Source organism: Meriones unguiculatus, chromosome 11 (assembly GCF_030254825.1).
Source record: "Meriones unguiculatus strain TT.TT164.6M chromosome 11, Bangor_MerUng_6.1, whole genome shotgun sequence".
Taxonomy (NCBI): Eukaryota; Metazoa; Chordata; class Mammalia; order Rodentia; family Muridae; genus Meriones; species Meriones unguiculatus.
The window spans coordinates 9393466-9409577 of record NC_083359.1 but is presented as its reverse complement, the minus strand read 5'-3'; the positions used below and the strand labels follow the sequence as shown (position 1 = coordinate 9409577).

The 16112-nt window shown below is 47.2% G+C and overlaps 1 protein-coding gene across 7 annotated transcripts in view; it reads left to right on the top strand.

The window, feature by feature from the left end:
* The window catches only part of Specc1 (sperm antigen with calponin homology and coiled-coil domains 1), a 250854-nt gene that overhangs the window by 68314 nt on the left and 166428 nt on the right, over positions 1-16112 (top strand). For all 7 annotated transcript variants that reach the window (XM_021639172.2, XM_060363570.1, XM_060363566.1 and 4 more), the window contains one exon: positions 7558-7690. In XM_021639172.2, the coding sequence (XP_021494847.1) occupies positions 7558-7690 (133 nt within the window). The remainder of the gene's footprint in view (positions 1-7557; positions 7691-16112) is intronic.

Below are 16112 nucleotides of genomic sequence, written 5' to 3'. Positions count from 1 at the left end.
CTAGGTTCCTGCCACCTAGCTGGTATTGTAATTGTGTCTTCAAAACGCCATTCCATCTTTCTCTGAGGCCAGCTACTTCAGGATGGTAGAGAACACGGTAAGACCAGTGGATTCCACAATCGCTGGGCCCACTGTTGTGCTTTTCTGGTTGTGAGGTGAGTTCCTTAATACTGTATGAAATCCCATGATATTGAATAAGGCATTCTGTAAGTCCATAGACGGTAGCGGTGTTAGATACATTATGTGTAGAAAAGGCAAATCCATGACCAGAATAAGTATGTTCTCCAGTAAGGACAAAGCATTGTCCTTTCCACAGAGGAAGTGGCCAGCAGGACTCCCGGGGGATGGTGCCATCTCTGGGGCTCAGTGTTGGTTTCTGCTGTTGGCAGATCTGGCACTCAGTGGGAGCTATAGCCAGGCCAGTAGCAGTCCTGTTGTCTAGCTCATGTGTATCCTCCATCTCTACCACCATGACTATTCGGTCCAAGGGCCCATTGATCAGTGACAGGAATAGCTTGGGGAAAAGGCTGACCATCCACAGAATAGGTCATCTTATCTACTTGATTACTGACCTAGCTTAAAGGTACATCTTCCCATTTTGAAAGATCAAGATTAAGGGTGATTGTTGCCTACCTCAAAGGATTTACTTAAGAAAACAACAACAACAAAAACCATCTCAGGCTGGAGAGATGGCTCAGAGGTTAAAAGCACTGGTTGCTCTTCCAGAAGTCCTAAGTTCAATTCCCAGCAACCACATGGTGGCTCACAACCATCTCTAATGAGATCTGGTGCCCTCTTCTGGCGTGCAGGTGTACATGCAGACAGATCATTGTATACATAATAAATAAATGTTTAAAAAACAAAGAAAAAGAAAAAATGTCACAGGTGCATCCAACCACTTGGGTTTTAGTTAATTCCAGATGTAGTCAGTTGACAACCAAGAACAGCCATCATGGGGCTGGAGAGATGGCTCAGTGGTTAAGAGTAACCATCACAGCAGACCAGACTCAGCACACAACATTTTTTTTTTTTAATTTAGTTACAGCTGGGTATGATGGCACATGCCTTTTCAGGAGGCAGAGGCAAATGGATCTCTGTGACTTCAAGGCCAGCCTGGTCTACAGAGTTTGTTCTAGGACAGTCAGGGCTATACAGAGAAACCCTGTCTCAAAATACATTTAAAAAAATAATAAAACAATTAATTCTAACCCATAACAGCACATTTTAAAATCTCAATTTAAAAATGAATAACTTCATTCCACCAATAATAAACTGAAAATATTTGATATGATTTCCAATAATATTTGGAAGATATTGAATATAGCAGAGCCTGGCTATATAGGCCTGAACTTGCACCCTTCCTGTCTCGGTGTCCTCAGGACTGGGATTGCAAGCTTGTACCACCGTGCTTGATGCTCTTACATATGTTTAGAGCAGTTTTTTTCAAATTAAAATATTATTACCTCATTTCCCCCTTTTCTTTCCTCCAGCCCTTCCTTCCATTCCCCAACCCCACTCCCTCTCAAATTCTTGGCCTCTTTTTCTTTAATTTTATTGTTACATACCACACACACACACACACACACACACACACACAATGTAAATATAGAAATAGAACCTGTTCGGTCCATTTAGCGTCACTTGTATGCAAATGATTTCAGGGCTTACCAATTACTATTGGATAACAGTTAGGAAACTTATCCCTCTCACTCCCAGCATTCCGAGGTTACTCACGGCTCTTTCTCTGGCAGGGGGGATTGGGGGTGCGGCTTGAGATTGCCCCCTTCCATGTCAACATGTCTGTTGGTGGTAAACTTGTTCAGCTTCTGTTTAGGCAACCGTGAAACTTGAAGTATCACGTGTGCAGCTTCCCCAGCATTTCTAGGAGACGTAATCTCACCGTAGATTTCTTGATCCTCTGGCTTGTGAAATGCCCACAACCAGTTGTTCTCTGCATTTTGACTGGTTATGGTCTGTGTCTATTGCGAAGAGAAATTTATTTTATGAGGATCGAGAGCTATAATTATCTATGGGTATAAGGATGTCTTGGTTAGGGTTTTATTGCTTTGAAGAGAGACCATGACCATGGCTGCTCTTATAAAGGAAAACATTTATTTGAGGCATCATAAAAGACAGTGCTGGAGAAGGAGCTAAGAATTCTACATCTTGATCTACAGACAGCAGGGGAAAACTGTGTGCCACACTGGGCCTTGCTTGAGCATATGAGACCTCAAAGCATGTCTCCACAGTGACACGCTTCCTTAAAAAAGGCCACACCTCCTAATAGTGCCACTCCTTACAGCCAACCGTTCAAACATAAGAACCTATGGAGGCCATTCCCATTCAAACCACCACAAAGGATATACTTACAGGGCAATTAGGAATTCTGGTTTGGTAGCGTGGGGGTGGGATGTTCTTCTCTAAGACCCATGACTTCACCAACCCAGAGCAGGTAGCTAGGTTTATTAGCTTCCTGTCGGCTGTGCTTGCATTCCTCTGAGTCCTGTGTCTGAAGTACACAGTGTCTTCAGAAATAACACCTACCTTCAGTCTCTGGGAGTCAACCAAGGGCAAGGGCAGTAGCTCACATTGTTTTCAGAGTCTCCTGGACTCCCCTGACTGCCAAACAAGAAAGGGGGCTTCTTATGGCTGGTACTGGGTTTTTGTTTTTATTAGTCTGTGGCTCTTGGGCAAGCATTATCAGCCCGAATGGCATAACTTCATTTAAACTATATATATTATAGATAATATATATATGAATATTATATATACTTATATATATGATACGTAATTTTAGGTGGATGAAATTCCTCATGGCTTATTCAAACATCCTGCGGTGATTTGAGTGAGAATGACCTCCATAGTCTCATATGTTTGAATACTTGGCCCCCGGTTTGTGGAAATATTTGGGAAGGATTAAGAAGTATGGACTTGGGTAGAGAGGTGGCTCAGCAGTTAAGAGCACTGGCTGCTCTTCCAGAGGATCCAGGTTCAATTCCCAGCACCCACATGGCAGCTCACAACTGTCTGTAACTCAAAATCCTCCCCCAGTGTTCTCTGTCTCTGTCTGTCTGTCTCCATCTGTCTGTCTGTCTCTCTCTGTTTACGAATCTAGACTTGAGCTCTCAGCTGTTCCTGCCACCATACCTTTGTTCCACCATCTTGGACTCTACACTCTGAAGCCGTAAGCCTAAACGGAACATTTCTTTTGTGAGTTGCCTTGACCATGATGTCTTGTCACAGCAATATAAGGGTAACAGATACAAACCCTTCATGTTATTTCCCTTTTCCCTCCCTCTTCTTATATTGACCTTCCACCCTCCTCCTCAGTTAGACTTCTCACCACCATTTTCTCCTTCACATCACTTGTGTCTTGCTATTCCCCTCTCCAGCACTTCTGGCTCCCTCCCATGTACCTTTTTACTTTCTTGGTTTCTGCAGCTATTCTAGATTCTATACTCATGCCTCAAGGTTTAGAGCTAGGAATCTCAGATGGGAGACAACACACAACATTTGTCCTTTTGTGTCTGGGTTACCTCACACGAGATAATATTTTTCTAGTCCCATCCATTTGCCCAGCTGTGCCCAGGTGTGAGTTGCAGTAGACTGGGCTAGGCAGAGAGGTTGGGTGTCAGAACAGTATTTAAGAAAGATTATAAGAGTGTTTCTGAGGATGGTGTGACGCTGGCCATTCCAATGGCTTCAGAAGCTTCTTCCACAGGGAAGTGTCAGGGGAAAGCAAGCACTTGTGTGGCAGGCTTCCTGATGTCCATTCTGATCCATGAGCTTTTGTGGGCTGATATCACGAACAGGAGGTCTAGGGAACGGTGGTAGGAGGAACTGAACTGTGTCTGTACCTTCCCAGCCCTGTCCTTTCCACCTGAGGGTGGGCCGAAGACCACTGGAACTCCAATGAGCAGAAGACAGGGGGAGGAACTGGTGACGATCGGAAAAACACGTAGATTTCCTTCCCCAGTGAAAGCTTACAAGCAGAGAGGGAAGTTGGAATCTATAGTACCTATCCCTGCAGCCCTGTCTGGACTATATAGTCAATGTGATGTTTGTCTGAGAGTAAATGGGCATGGGTACTTTAACTGTTCACAAATAGGAAACTGAATCAAATCTACCCAAAATAGAACTGAATTCCTATTTCCACATGCCAGCTGTGCTGCAGGAGCTGAAAGAACAAGGCAGGGGATGCAGGAAGAATGGGCAGGGCTGCTGCCGTCAGTCCTCCTCATGCTATTACAGCAGGCCACATGGCTACCACAGGCCACATCACTCCAGCCACAGCGAGGGCCAGGGCCATGAGTCAGGATCTACTTAGTTACCTTCGACAAAACATTGGTTTGCATTTGTATGAACAGAAAAGAAATTCATGTCGTACCTCACTGTCTGCAGGCATCTTCTTCCAGGATTCCCATGGATGCCAGAGGCTGTGGGTGCTCAGGGGCCTGATCAGAAACAGTGTGGTTTGTTTGTTTGCGTCGAGACAGGGTTTCTCTTGTGTAGCTTTGGCTGTCTTAGACTCGGTTTGTAGACCAAGTCGGACTTGAACTCACGGAGATCTGCCGCCTCTGCCTCCCAGAGTGCTGGGATCACAGGCGTGCAGCCCGGACAGTGTGATGTTTTTCATAGGACCTGCAAGTCCTTCTGTGGGCCTTAGACTCTGGCATCTCTGGATTACTTATAATACCTAATTTTAAGTAAACAGCTATTACACCATGCTGTTTTAGGAATAAGGACAAGGAGAATAATCTACATCTTATATACAGATGCTATTTTTTTCTACTGTTTTTGAGTAGAGTTTGGCTTCACCCAAGGATGACAGTACAGTGATTCCCCAGATTCCCATACCTCTGCGGGACAAGGGTTAAAGAATGCATCTCAGAGAGTCTGGGCCAAGGACTGGACTCCTGAGCTGGTCTCTGCTCACCTCTGCCTGTTGCTTCTGGTGCCCAGCCTTGCCCACTGGACACATGAAGTATCTGGCTAGCCTACTGACCTTCTGCAGCTCTTGGAAGACCTAGTCATCTTTTTGTTCATTTTTTATTTGTTGACAGAAGGAAAGGAGAACAACGAAGGAAAACAAGGTTAGATGCTGGTCTTATGCTGGCCCTGCACAGAGGGCTGGACCCTGCAACTATGGACTGTCTGGGGATGCTTTCCCAGCGTCTTCTATAGCAGTATATCCTGGAAGGAATGCAGCCGTCCAGCGTGGGCTCATTGTCTGAGTCCTGAGACCCAAGCAGTATTCTGTGATAGTTCCCGTAGAACGCTCCCAGTATGATTGCCACGAGGCACCTTTGGCACTGGAGCCCTTAGAATGTGGCCGGCTCAAATGGAGATGTGCTCTTAAGCCAGGTTTAAAGAGCAAATACCAAAGATTGCAGGAGAGCTCACTAATAGACAGCCATGAACCATGAGACGACACTTCAGCCAGTGACGGACACACATGCAACAGTGCCACAAGATTACAGTAGAAGAGTTTCCAGCCTAGTGGTGTGGCCATTGTAATGTCAGAGCACAGTACCTTCCTCATGTGTGTGTGGTAATATGTTTGCATGCCTGCTTCGCCAGTCACGTGGGGGAATGGCACACCCAGCTGTCTGTTTGGTATGATAAAGTTTCAAACGCTGATAACCAGCTGTGTTTCTGGTCTCTGTGTGTTTGGTAACTATTCTGGAGCGCACCTGCTTACGGAGAAAGAAGTGTAGGTGCTGTTGACTGCATCTCCTGAGCATGTCCTTTCTCTTGAACTTGATTTAATCTTGTGTTGTTATTGTGACCCCAGAAAGACTATCTATTTTTACATATACACATATGCATGTTTTCCATATACTCTCCCCATGTATACCATATGGCTTATTGTGTAGTCATTTGTGGAAGCACATTCTATGCTGTTTACGCCACGACAGAATTACCTAACTCTGCATTTCTCAGACTATCCCCTTCATTAAGCATTTTATGTTGATCACGTATTGATAATATTTTGATAGGTTCATTTAAAAATAAATAAATTCCTTTTTTATATGTGTGTTCATTTGGGTGCGTGGGTGTGGGTGTGTATGCATGTGTGGGTGTGCATGCATGTGTGTAGGGAGGTCAGAGGTCAACATCAGACATCTTATTTGATTACTGTCTTCCTTATAGTTTGAGAAAGTCGTTTTAAACCAGGAGCTCACCAGTTGGCCAGGCTGGCTGGCAATGGGCTCCAGACGTCCATCCACCTGTCTCTGTTCTCCTAGGACTGTTGCTGTGCTTTTTGTGTGGACATTGGGGCTCTCTTTTTGTTTGTTTGTTTGTTTGTTTTTTGAGACAGGATTTCTCTGTGTAGCCCTGGCTCTCCTGGAACTCTCTCTGTAGACCAGGCTGGCCTTGAATTCAGAGATGAGCCTGCCCCTGCCTCCTGAGTACTGGGATTAAAGGTGTCACCGTAGACTCTTTATTTGCTCTAGTTTAATGTCGCTACCAAACAAGATAAATTTCTAAGCAAGTCCCACTTGATTTCTACAGACAGGCTGCTCTAAACATTACCACAGTCTCTGTAAACGCCTGCCTCGGCCTGGGGCCGCAGCAACATGGCAGTTGGTGTAGAGTTCAAGAAAAAATGCAGTCAGGTGTGTGCAATTAAATAAACGCTCGCCATAATTGATAGTTGCTTGCATTTGAGGACCACAACGGAGAGAGACCGGTTTTTGTCGCAGTGGCGGTGAGGTTTTCTCTCATCTCTCTTAAGTGGAGAGGAATTTCTTAGTCCCCTTAATCTGCGAGGTATTTAAACCTCTTCCTTTGTGAGCTCGGGTGCCCAGCAGCTTAAGTCCCCCTGCGTCCCTAGTGTGAGTACTTAGTACACATACCATAGCAACACCTGAGCTTACCTTCACGGGGATCTTCCTTAGCCAGGAACCTGGGTGGGTGCTGAGCTGCCTCTGGGTACCAGGAAACGAAGCCACAAACGGAGGAAGAACTAAGGCAGTAACCAGATTGGGTGCTTCCTCTACCCACACTAGCCATAAAATGAGGAGACCGGGCGCCCTGTTTCCAAAGGATGGCAGGTTCCTCAGCTGTCCTCATGTCCATCTTGGGAAAGCTTCAGTACAAAACAAAACAAAACAAAACAAAACAAAACAAAACAAAACAAAACAAAACAAAAAAACCGTTCTCATCTGGGATTCCTCACTGTAGGCGCAGGGGAAATAAGCATTCCCCTTGAAAGCTCTGCGGGCTGGTGGGAAGCAGCTCCGTTCACACTTTACGTGTGTGTGTGCATGTCTGTGTGTGTGTGAGATGCACGCATGCTTGTGTGACCAGAGCGTGACCTCGAGCATGGCAGAGCACACACAGCAGGCGTGTTTTAATGTCTTTAGCCCATGACTTTCTCGCTGAAGGCGGAGTGTGGTTCCTGCCCGGGATAAGCGTGGTTCTTCGCCTCTGTCCGCCATCAGCTGCTGCACGCCATGCGGGGCGGAGCCTTTGCCTCTTCACGCGGTCCCTGCTGTTCTGCCTCTGGTGGGATAGACTTCCTCACTGTGTCTTTGTCCTTCTTCTCTCTAGCTCAAGAGGGCCAGCAGTGAGGACATGCTCAACAAACCCGGAAGCGCCTCTTCGGGGACGGTGCGCATGAAGAAGACCTCGACGTCCGGGGCCATCTCGGAGCTCACCGAGAGCCGCCTGCGGAGCAACCCAGGTAGGAGGGACCTGGCCGTCCTGTCTGGTGGAAGCACTGGTCGGCCATGGATCGTGGAAAGGCCCATCTTCCTCGTGATGGGTGGTGATGGGAGCTGCGCTTTCCGCTTGCTTCCCACTTCACAAAACAGCACATTCCAAAGACACATTTTAATTTATTCAGCCTCCAGGAAGTTGAATGTGAACACTGAATGTGATTTTGGTTGTGGGGGGGAAAGGCCCCTGTCCCTATATGGTGACTTAGCTGTTCTGAAGACTGAATTCATACTGAATACAGCAAATGAAAGTAAAGCTTATTTTCGCCAAGCAAGCCTCTGCTACCGATTCCAAAATGAACAGATGCCATTAATTAATTAAAAAATTAATTCCAGCCTTATTCTCAATATTAATGCCAAAATGAGACATTAAAACGTTAGCAAATGCTGTCCAAGCAAATGTAAAAGGACGGGATCAGGCAGCACAGCCGTGGATTGGTGCCAGCTAAGACAGCCTAAGGGGCGTAGAAAGTGGCTCAGTGCTTAAGCGCTGGATGCTCTTCCAGAGGACCCAGGCTCAGTTCGCAGCACCCACGTGGTGTCTCACAGCTACCTGTAACTTCAGTTCCAAGGGATCCAGCACTCTCTCCTGACCTCCACAGGGACTACACACGCGTTGACACACAGACATGCCTGCAGGCAAAACATGCATACACACAAAATAAAATCGAATCTTTTAGAAAATGAGCCAGTGGGTGATTGCTATGGATATGTAGCCTGCCAGCAAAGCAGAGGCCAAAGAAAAGCCACGTGGCCGTCTGGAGAGATGTGGGAGATGGAACTGTCAGAATTAGCCACCATTCTGGTTTAGTAACACACCCTTGACTGACTATGGTGGAGGCGACTTCTAGCAAAGAAGTATGTTTCTGGCTTCATGTGACAACACACGCCTGTGCCCCCAGATACTCGGAGACAGGAGTGTGTCCTTAGCCCACAAGTTCAAGGCTAGTTAAGCAAGACAGAGGCTTCACCTCAGAAAATAAGCAAACAGCACTCTGAAGGTAGAGGCAGGAGGAGCAGGTGATCAAGGCCACCCTGGGCTACATGGTACCTTGACTGAAAGAAAAAAAAAAAAAAAAAGGATAGTTCTCTGATCAGTGACTGGTTAGAAAATATAATATTGGAAGAAATGATCTTATATAAGAAAGGACATGGAAGGTGGAAGGAACACTTAGCAATAAATTGAGTTATGCAAGAGCCTATATATTAAGAGAAATCTTTTTGAAGAACGCATCTATGTCTTTGTGAATAAATGGGAAGGAGATGTGTGGGTTTGGGACAGAAAGATTAAAATATAGTAAAGATTAAATTTGGTAGTGTTACATACTAAATGTAATAAGGGTGCCTAAGTATTTCCATCAATTCATTTGCATCCTAATTAACATATCAACGTGGAAGGGAGCGGACAGGCAGCAGCCAACCAGAGCTAGGACATTTTGGATGTCCTGACTGGGAGGTTGGCTATACTTCCACCTAGTGGATAGAGAGGACAGCCTGATAGAGTGGATAGAGGGTCCTGCCTGGCTCAGTAGGCCTGCTGCTGGGAAGGCTTGATCTAGTGACATCCCAGGGACATTCTGATGAAGAGCAGTCAAAGGGATAAAGGCAGCAAACAGCGGCAGCGTGGGGAAAGGCAAGTCCACAAGCACGTCAGGTATAGGGTAAGGGAGGTTTATGTCAAGTTGGAACCTGTTTGTGTGTGGCTCAGGATCAGGCTCTAGTTCAGCAGGTAAGAGGCCCTAAGCTCAATCTCCAGCACTGGAAAAAAAAAAAAGATGCTAAATAAAGTAAGTTAAATTAAAAGTGGATAACTCTGAAAAGTAAAATTGGATCTCATCTCATTCTCCTCACAAAAATAAGTCACAGGGAGGTGGGCGATGGTGGAGCAGGTAAGATGCTTGTGTGAAGGGTGTCACCTTACATGCTGGCAAGACTTAATGCAATTCTCTGAAAATTCACCTGTGAAGGAAAGCATTGAATTCTAGGAAGTCAGAGACTCCAAGTTAATTATTTTAAAAACTGTCATATACATGTGTGTGTGTGTACATGTATATGTACATGTGCATACATATATGGGATCCACATATATGGGATACTGTAATGGTTAGTGTTCATGGTCAGACATGACTGGATTGGAATAACCTGGGAAACACCTAGATGTGGTGGGGTCTTGAGCTGAATAAAAGGGGGGCAAGGAGAAAGTGAACTGAACTCCAGCATCCTTCCCTCTGCTTCCTGAATGCAGTGTGGCCACCCTGGGCACACTCCCATCAGTGTGCCTTCCTGCCATGATGGACTGCACCCTCAAACCATGAGCCAAAATTAGTCCTTCCTCCCTTAAGTTGCTCCCTGTCGGCCTCTTGTCACGGGGAGAAGGAGAGCCACTAACGGATGCAGACACCGTTCATGTGTGTCTCATGTGATCAGATCCCTCACTGGCCTATTACCTGCACCGCCCTTCATTCCTTTGTTTAGATTTGCCACACACTGTGATTCTAAACCCGCAACTAGCCAGTATCACAGCTCAAGCCCCTCTGCGTGCTCAGTCTTAACCTCAGACTCATATTTAACACCGATTCAATAATTGGCACGAGGCAGGTGGATGGGAGCTGCTTAGATTGGAAAGCATGAGCTGCCCAGAAGCCCCCCCCCTTTTTTTTAAAGACTGTGTCCAGTTTCCCCGGCACTCAGGCACTTCCAGAGTTCACTTTGACAATAATAAACAATGCAGCAACCATTAGGTTGAACCCGCCACCTGTAGCATCACCTGCTGCCCTGCCACCTGCTCCCCTGCCACCTGCTCCCCTGCCACCTGCAGCATCACCTGCAGCCCTGCCACCTGCTTCCCTGCCACCTGCTCCCCTGCCATCTGAAGCATCACCTGCAGCCCTGCCACCTGCTCCCCTGCCACCTGCTGCCCTGCCTGCCTCCCCTCAGTCACTGTTGTCTCCAACCTGTTGGTAGTTCTTTCTCAGACAGACTTAGTTAGGGCTCTATGCTGTTTCATGGGGTCTGAACCATTACACAGGCTGTGGTTCCTATCAGCCTTGCCCGTCTCATGTCCGCCTTGAGCACTCACTTTTGGACTTTCTGTTGTGGGTCTGAGTCTGCCGGGTCTTCTTCCTCTTCTCCCTGAGGTGCTCTTTATATGTGTGATGCAGACTGCAGAGTAAGGCATTTTTAGAGTGCTTGTGCCGTTCAAGTCAACTGGACGCAGGGACGATCCTGCTGTGGCAGAATATAGCCACCAGGTGGCAGCCTTGTCCAAAATACTGATATGCTGGAGTCTTGGTTCTGTGAGGGGCTCTTGACTTCAGAAATAATGATTCTTTAATAGAACAATCTTTGAACTCTTACTCCATGTTCGGCACTGTTCTGGGAAAAAGATTCCAGGACGGAGACTTCGTTGAGTCACCTGAGCAGGACTTGACCAAGGGAGAAGGATGGTGACTGGGCGGGACCACTGTGGCAGGATTGACAGCTGGAGCGCCGGTGCCGGCCAGTGTCCAGTATGGTGTGGGAGCAGAGGAGGGGGCTGCAAAAGAACCAGCAGCAGGGCAGGCAGGCAGGGGGGATGTGCTGGGATACGGACAGTCCCTAAGGTCTTTTCCCAAGGAATCCTTCGGCTGCTTGTTGACGGGTGGGATGGGGAGGCCAGATGGTTCGATGCTGTCATAAATGAAGAAGCAAATCCTTCTGCTCTGGGCTAGGCTGGGAGCTGGGAGCAGCAGGGGGGTCTGGATAGATTTTGAAGGGTAAAGCCAACCAGCATATACTGCCCTGGTTTGTTTCTTTATTTGTTTATTTCATTTCTTTTTGTTTGCTTGCTTTTCCTTTTTCTGAGACAGGTTTTCTTTGTATATTTCTCTGGCTGCCCTGGAACTAGCTCTGTAGACCAGGCTGGCCTTGAACTCACAGAGACCCACTTGCCTCTGCCTCCCAACTGTTGGGATTAAAGGCGTGTGCTACCACTGCTTGACTGTGTGTGTGTGTGTGTGTGTTTTTATTATTATTAGCTTAACACATACACACAAACATGATCTCACTATGTAGCTCATAGCTCAAGTTGGTCTGAAACTCAGTATGTAACCCCAGGCTTGCCTTGACTTTGAAATCCTCCTGTCTCAGCATTTCAAGGCCCAGGATTACAAGCATGCTCTACCATCCTTTAATTACATAAATTTCATCTTAAATTCCTTACCAGGTATAATGTTGGAGACCTTATCCCGTTTCTTCTGGCGTTGTCCACCGTGTCCGCTGTCACTGCCCACCCTCCCTTGTGCTTTGAGGTGGCCTGCTCCCTGTACCCACCACTCTTTGCCTTGGAGTTCCCCTGTGGGCAGAGACTCATTGATTCCCACTCCCAGGTACCGCAAAGGACGCTGAGCGAAACTCATAGCAGCCTCCCGAGTGCTGGGATTAAAGGCATGTGCCACCACTACACTCTGATCCTTTTTTAAACTGTACTAAAACACACATAAAATTATCTGTTATATGTTCTTTTTAAAACCTCACCTCGTATTCATTTATTTTGTGAACATGTGCATGCATTTCTCATAGCATATGTGCGGAGATGGAGGACAAACAATGGGAGTCAGTTTTCTCTTACCCTGTGGCTCCCGGAGATTGAACTCAGGTTATCAGGCTTGGTGGCTGGTGCGATTACCTAATGAGACACCTTGCTGACCCTCTTCTAGCTAATTTTAAGAACACCGTCCACCCCCTTCACTGATGTCATTGCAGTTGTTTTGTTTTTGCTGTGCCTTGCAAACTCTACCACCGAGCCCCCACCCCCCATAGCCTTAAGGTTAGTGAGTGTAGAGAGCCCCCACCCCCCATAGCCTTAAGGTTAATGAGTGTGGCAAACAGCTTTCATATCATCTTTCTCCGGGTCTCTTCATCATACAGAAGCCCCGCACTCATCAAACATCCAGCCCACCCAGCCCCTGCAACTCCCGTTCTGTGCTCTCTGCATGGACTATTCCGGTTCCTGAGAGTGAGATCACACAGTGCATGCTGCGGCTGGCTCGTTTCATTCTATGAGGTCCTCACCAGCATCCGTGTTGCCACATGTGTCGGGACCCCCTTCCTTTTAAAGCCAGGTATTATTCCGGCATAAGCTCTTTTTCACCTGTTTGCTCATCTATGGATGGGCACCCCGCCCGTTCCTTCCTCTCTGCTGTTTCGAGTTGTGCTGCTGTGATCATAGCTCTTTGAAGCCCTGATCCCTGTTCTGCAGAGTTATTTCCCTATAAGTGGGTGGGGTTGTGAGAGTCTCCTGGCAGGTTACACAATGCACATGGAGTCAGAGTTCTGCTTATGGTAGCAGTGGGGCTCTTGAGGAAAGGTCCTATGGGCTTCAGAGGGATGAGACGCGTGTGTGTGTGTGTGTGTGTGTGTGTGTGTGTGACAGAGAGAGAGAGAGAGAGAGAGAGAGAGAGAGAGAGAGACCAGGAGGGTCCTGTGCTCCTGTGCCTCTGACTGATGATCCCACACATCATACATGCAGGACTGGAAATAACCCCACCATTTTAAACTGGCACCAACACTTTCTAAAGGCTGAATAGAAATTAAGGCTAAGCACTGCTTCGATCCAGCTACACTCCCCTGCTCACAGAATCTTAGGCATCTTAGAGTTTTGTCCTAAAGGACAAAGTCATGATTCCAAGATCAGAATAGGCACCCCTTTAATCCTGGCGCTTGGGAGGCACAGCCAGGTGATCTCTCTGAGTTCTAGGCTACCTAGTCTACCTAGTGAGTTCTTGGCCAGCCAGCAAGGGCTAGATACTAAACCCCCTTATTTTGGTGTTTACATTTTAAGGCTGTTTCCAACAAGGTATCCATGACCTCACAGGACACATGTCATTAGTCTGTAGTGAAATGGTCCGACCCGTGATTCCTATCCTGGCTGACTGCATAGACACATACACACACACATGACCGGTGCTGGCCCCTCCCCCACAGCAGGTAGCTCTGCTCATCACCCCTCCCGAGAGCCTGAGTCTGATACTGGGGTTCTTCCTGCTGCAGGGTGGAACCCAAATTTTCTTCCTCTGTTGTAGATCCACTGCTCCCCATGCTGACCTGCTTACTGGGTGCTGTCCCCGTTTTTTCTCTACTGTAGTCCTATGAGGCTACATCCCTCTGGAAAGAAGGCAGATCGGAAAGACAGACAGGAAAGACAGACAGGAAAGACAGGACTCTTCATGCACATTCAGGAAGCGCTCAGACCCTCCACAGAGGCTTAGAGGGAACCAGAGCATGGTGGCTTGCAGGAGCAGGTGGAGAAAAAATGATGGTGGAGGTCTTGGGGGTGAATTGAGTGGGACGGGGAGCCAAAACCTAGAATACGCCCACGGGAAGAGCGGCTGAGGCAGGGATGTCAGCGGTAAAGAGCTTGGCTGAGGTCAGCAGTGGACAACAAGCAGAGGGACCAGGCCCTGCTACAGGAATGTGGAGAGTGGAAGGCATCCATCCCCTTAGCAGCCGGAAAAGAGAGCGGGATAGAGGGAGGTCGCAGGCCACCCGCGTCTCAGCAGCTGTGGCAACGGTGGCGAGTGCACCACCACCTGTGCAAACAGAGTTGCACAGGCACAGATCTGAGCTCAGCCCGAGGACGAGCCCTCAGAATGAGTTCTTTCTGAGCTCTAAGGGGCGCTGGTGCAGGATTGAGCGAACAGGGTGGGGCAGGTCAAAGGTCATAGTCCATCTGGAAAGTCTTCGAGATAGCAGTGGTACAAATGAGCTTGTTGTTTTCATAATTTCAGAAAGATCACTTATTCATGAATGTTATTATTGTGATAAAACATTGATTTCAAATTCAGTGTTTTCAGTTTTCTATACTTACTCGTTCAAATTATGATAAGACCATTTGACAGGATCTAAAATTCTTGTGACAGGATCTAAAATCACCTAGGAGACAGGACACACCCTTGAGGGATTATTAGGTTCACCTGTAGGCATTAGTGATCATCTTGATTGGCTAATTGAGTGGCAAGACCCACCCTAAAAGCGGGCCAAGCTATTTCTGGGCTTGGGTTCTGGACTGCATAAAAAGGGAAAACCACGGAACACAACCATTAACCCCATTAACCACTTTCCGCTTTTTATTGTCATTTTAAAAGATTTATTTATCTAACCTGTCTCTGTTTCTCTCTGGAGTGTTTGTTCCTGTATGTGTATACACTGCTAGGTCTTAACTGCTGGGCTGTGTTTCCAATCCAATACTTTGCTTCTTGTCTGCAGAGGCAGTGAGACCAGCTGCCTCCTCAAGCTCCTGCTAGCTACCATGGCTTCACTGACTTTGAATTGTCTCCACATCTCTTCCCACAATCCCTAACCCACCAGTCTACTTCTGTCCCCATCAGTATGCCATTCTAGCGTTTCTGAGGTCATGCTGTATATGTCCTTCTGCCATACCTTGACCTAATGTCCTCAGGTCTATCCACCTTGTAACCTGTGTCAGGATGTCCTTCCTTAATCTTAGGGAGAAAGAGGGCGGGAGGGCTACCTGCGGTGTTCACTGGCCCTAGCCTGTATTGTTCTTACTAGCCAGCTGTGGCTGTTTCCCAGGCATGACCTTCCATGAAGTACAGTCAAAAGCAAAGGAACCCTGGACCACTCTCTGCAGGTTCCTTGTATTGAGGCCTCACTGTGACACAGTTTCTTTCTGCATGATGGGCACTTTGTAAAAGCATCTTTTAATATCCTGAAGTGAAGCTGATGATTTCCATATGTGTGTCTGAAAAAAAAAAGTCAATCTAATGCCTTACCTGAACTACAGAAGAGAAAGAGCAGGAAGGCAGATGCTGATGCAGGAGCATGGAGGATGTGCAGGCACCTGACTCCCCATAGATCCTGTCTGCAGAAACTGCTGCGCGTGAGACGGACGGTGCCGGCCAGGGTAGCAAGAGGGGCTTCCTGAACTACCGAGAGCAGGTAGCTTCCCTGGAAGGAGTGCTGGCCTAGGTGATTCAGGGTAGTCGTGTCCTGCAAAGCTGCTCCTGTGTCTCTGTGTAGCTCAGACTGGAGTGTGATCTTGGTCATTAAAAACAGTCCCTCCATTCAGGGAACGGGGCGGGGCTCAGGTGCGGCACGCCCCAGTGCTTGCCAGGAGGCCAGCTCAATTTATTTGTAACTCTCTCACCGTTGCTTCAGTGTTGTAGAGAAACGGATCCTGCTTAAGGAATTTCAGATGACCTAGTAGGTTATAGACCTGATGAAGATTATTATTATTTTTTTTTGCTTGTTTTCATTGTTGTTAATCAACAGAGGGCACATTTTATTTTTATTTTATTTACTAAAAAAACTTTCTTTAGACAGGGTCTCACTATGTAGCCTTGCTTGGCCTAGGCTTCACTGTATAGCGCTGGCTGGAACCTGCTATGT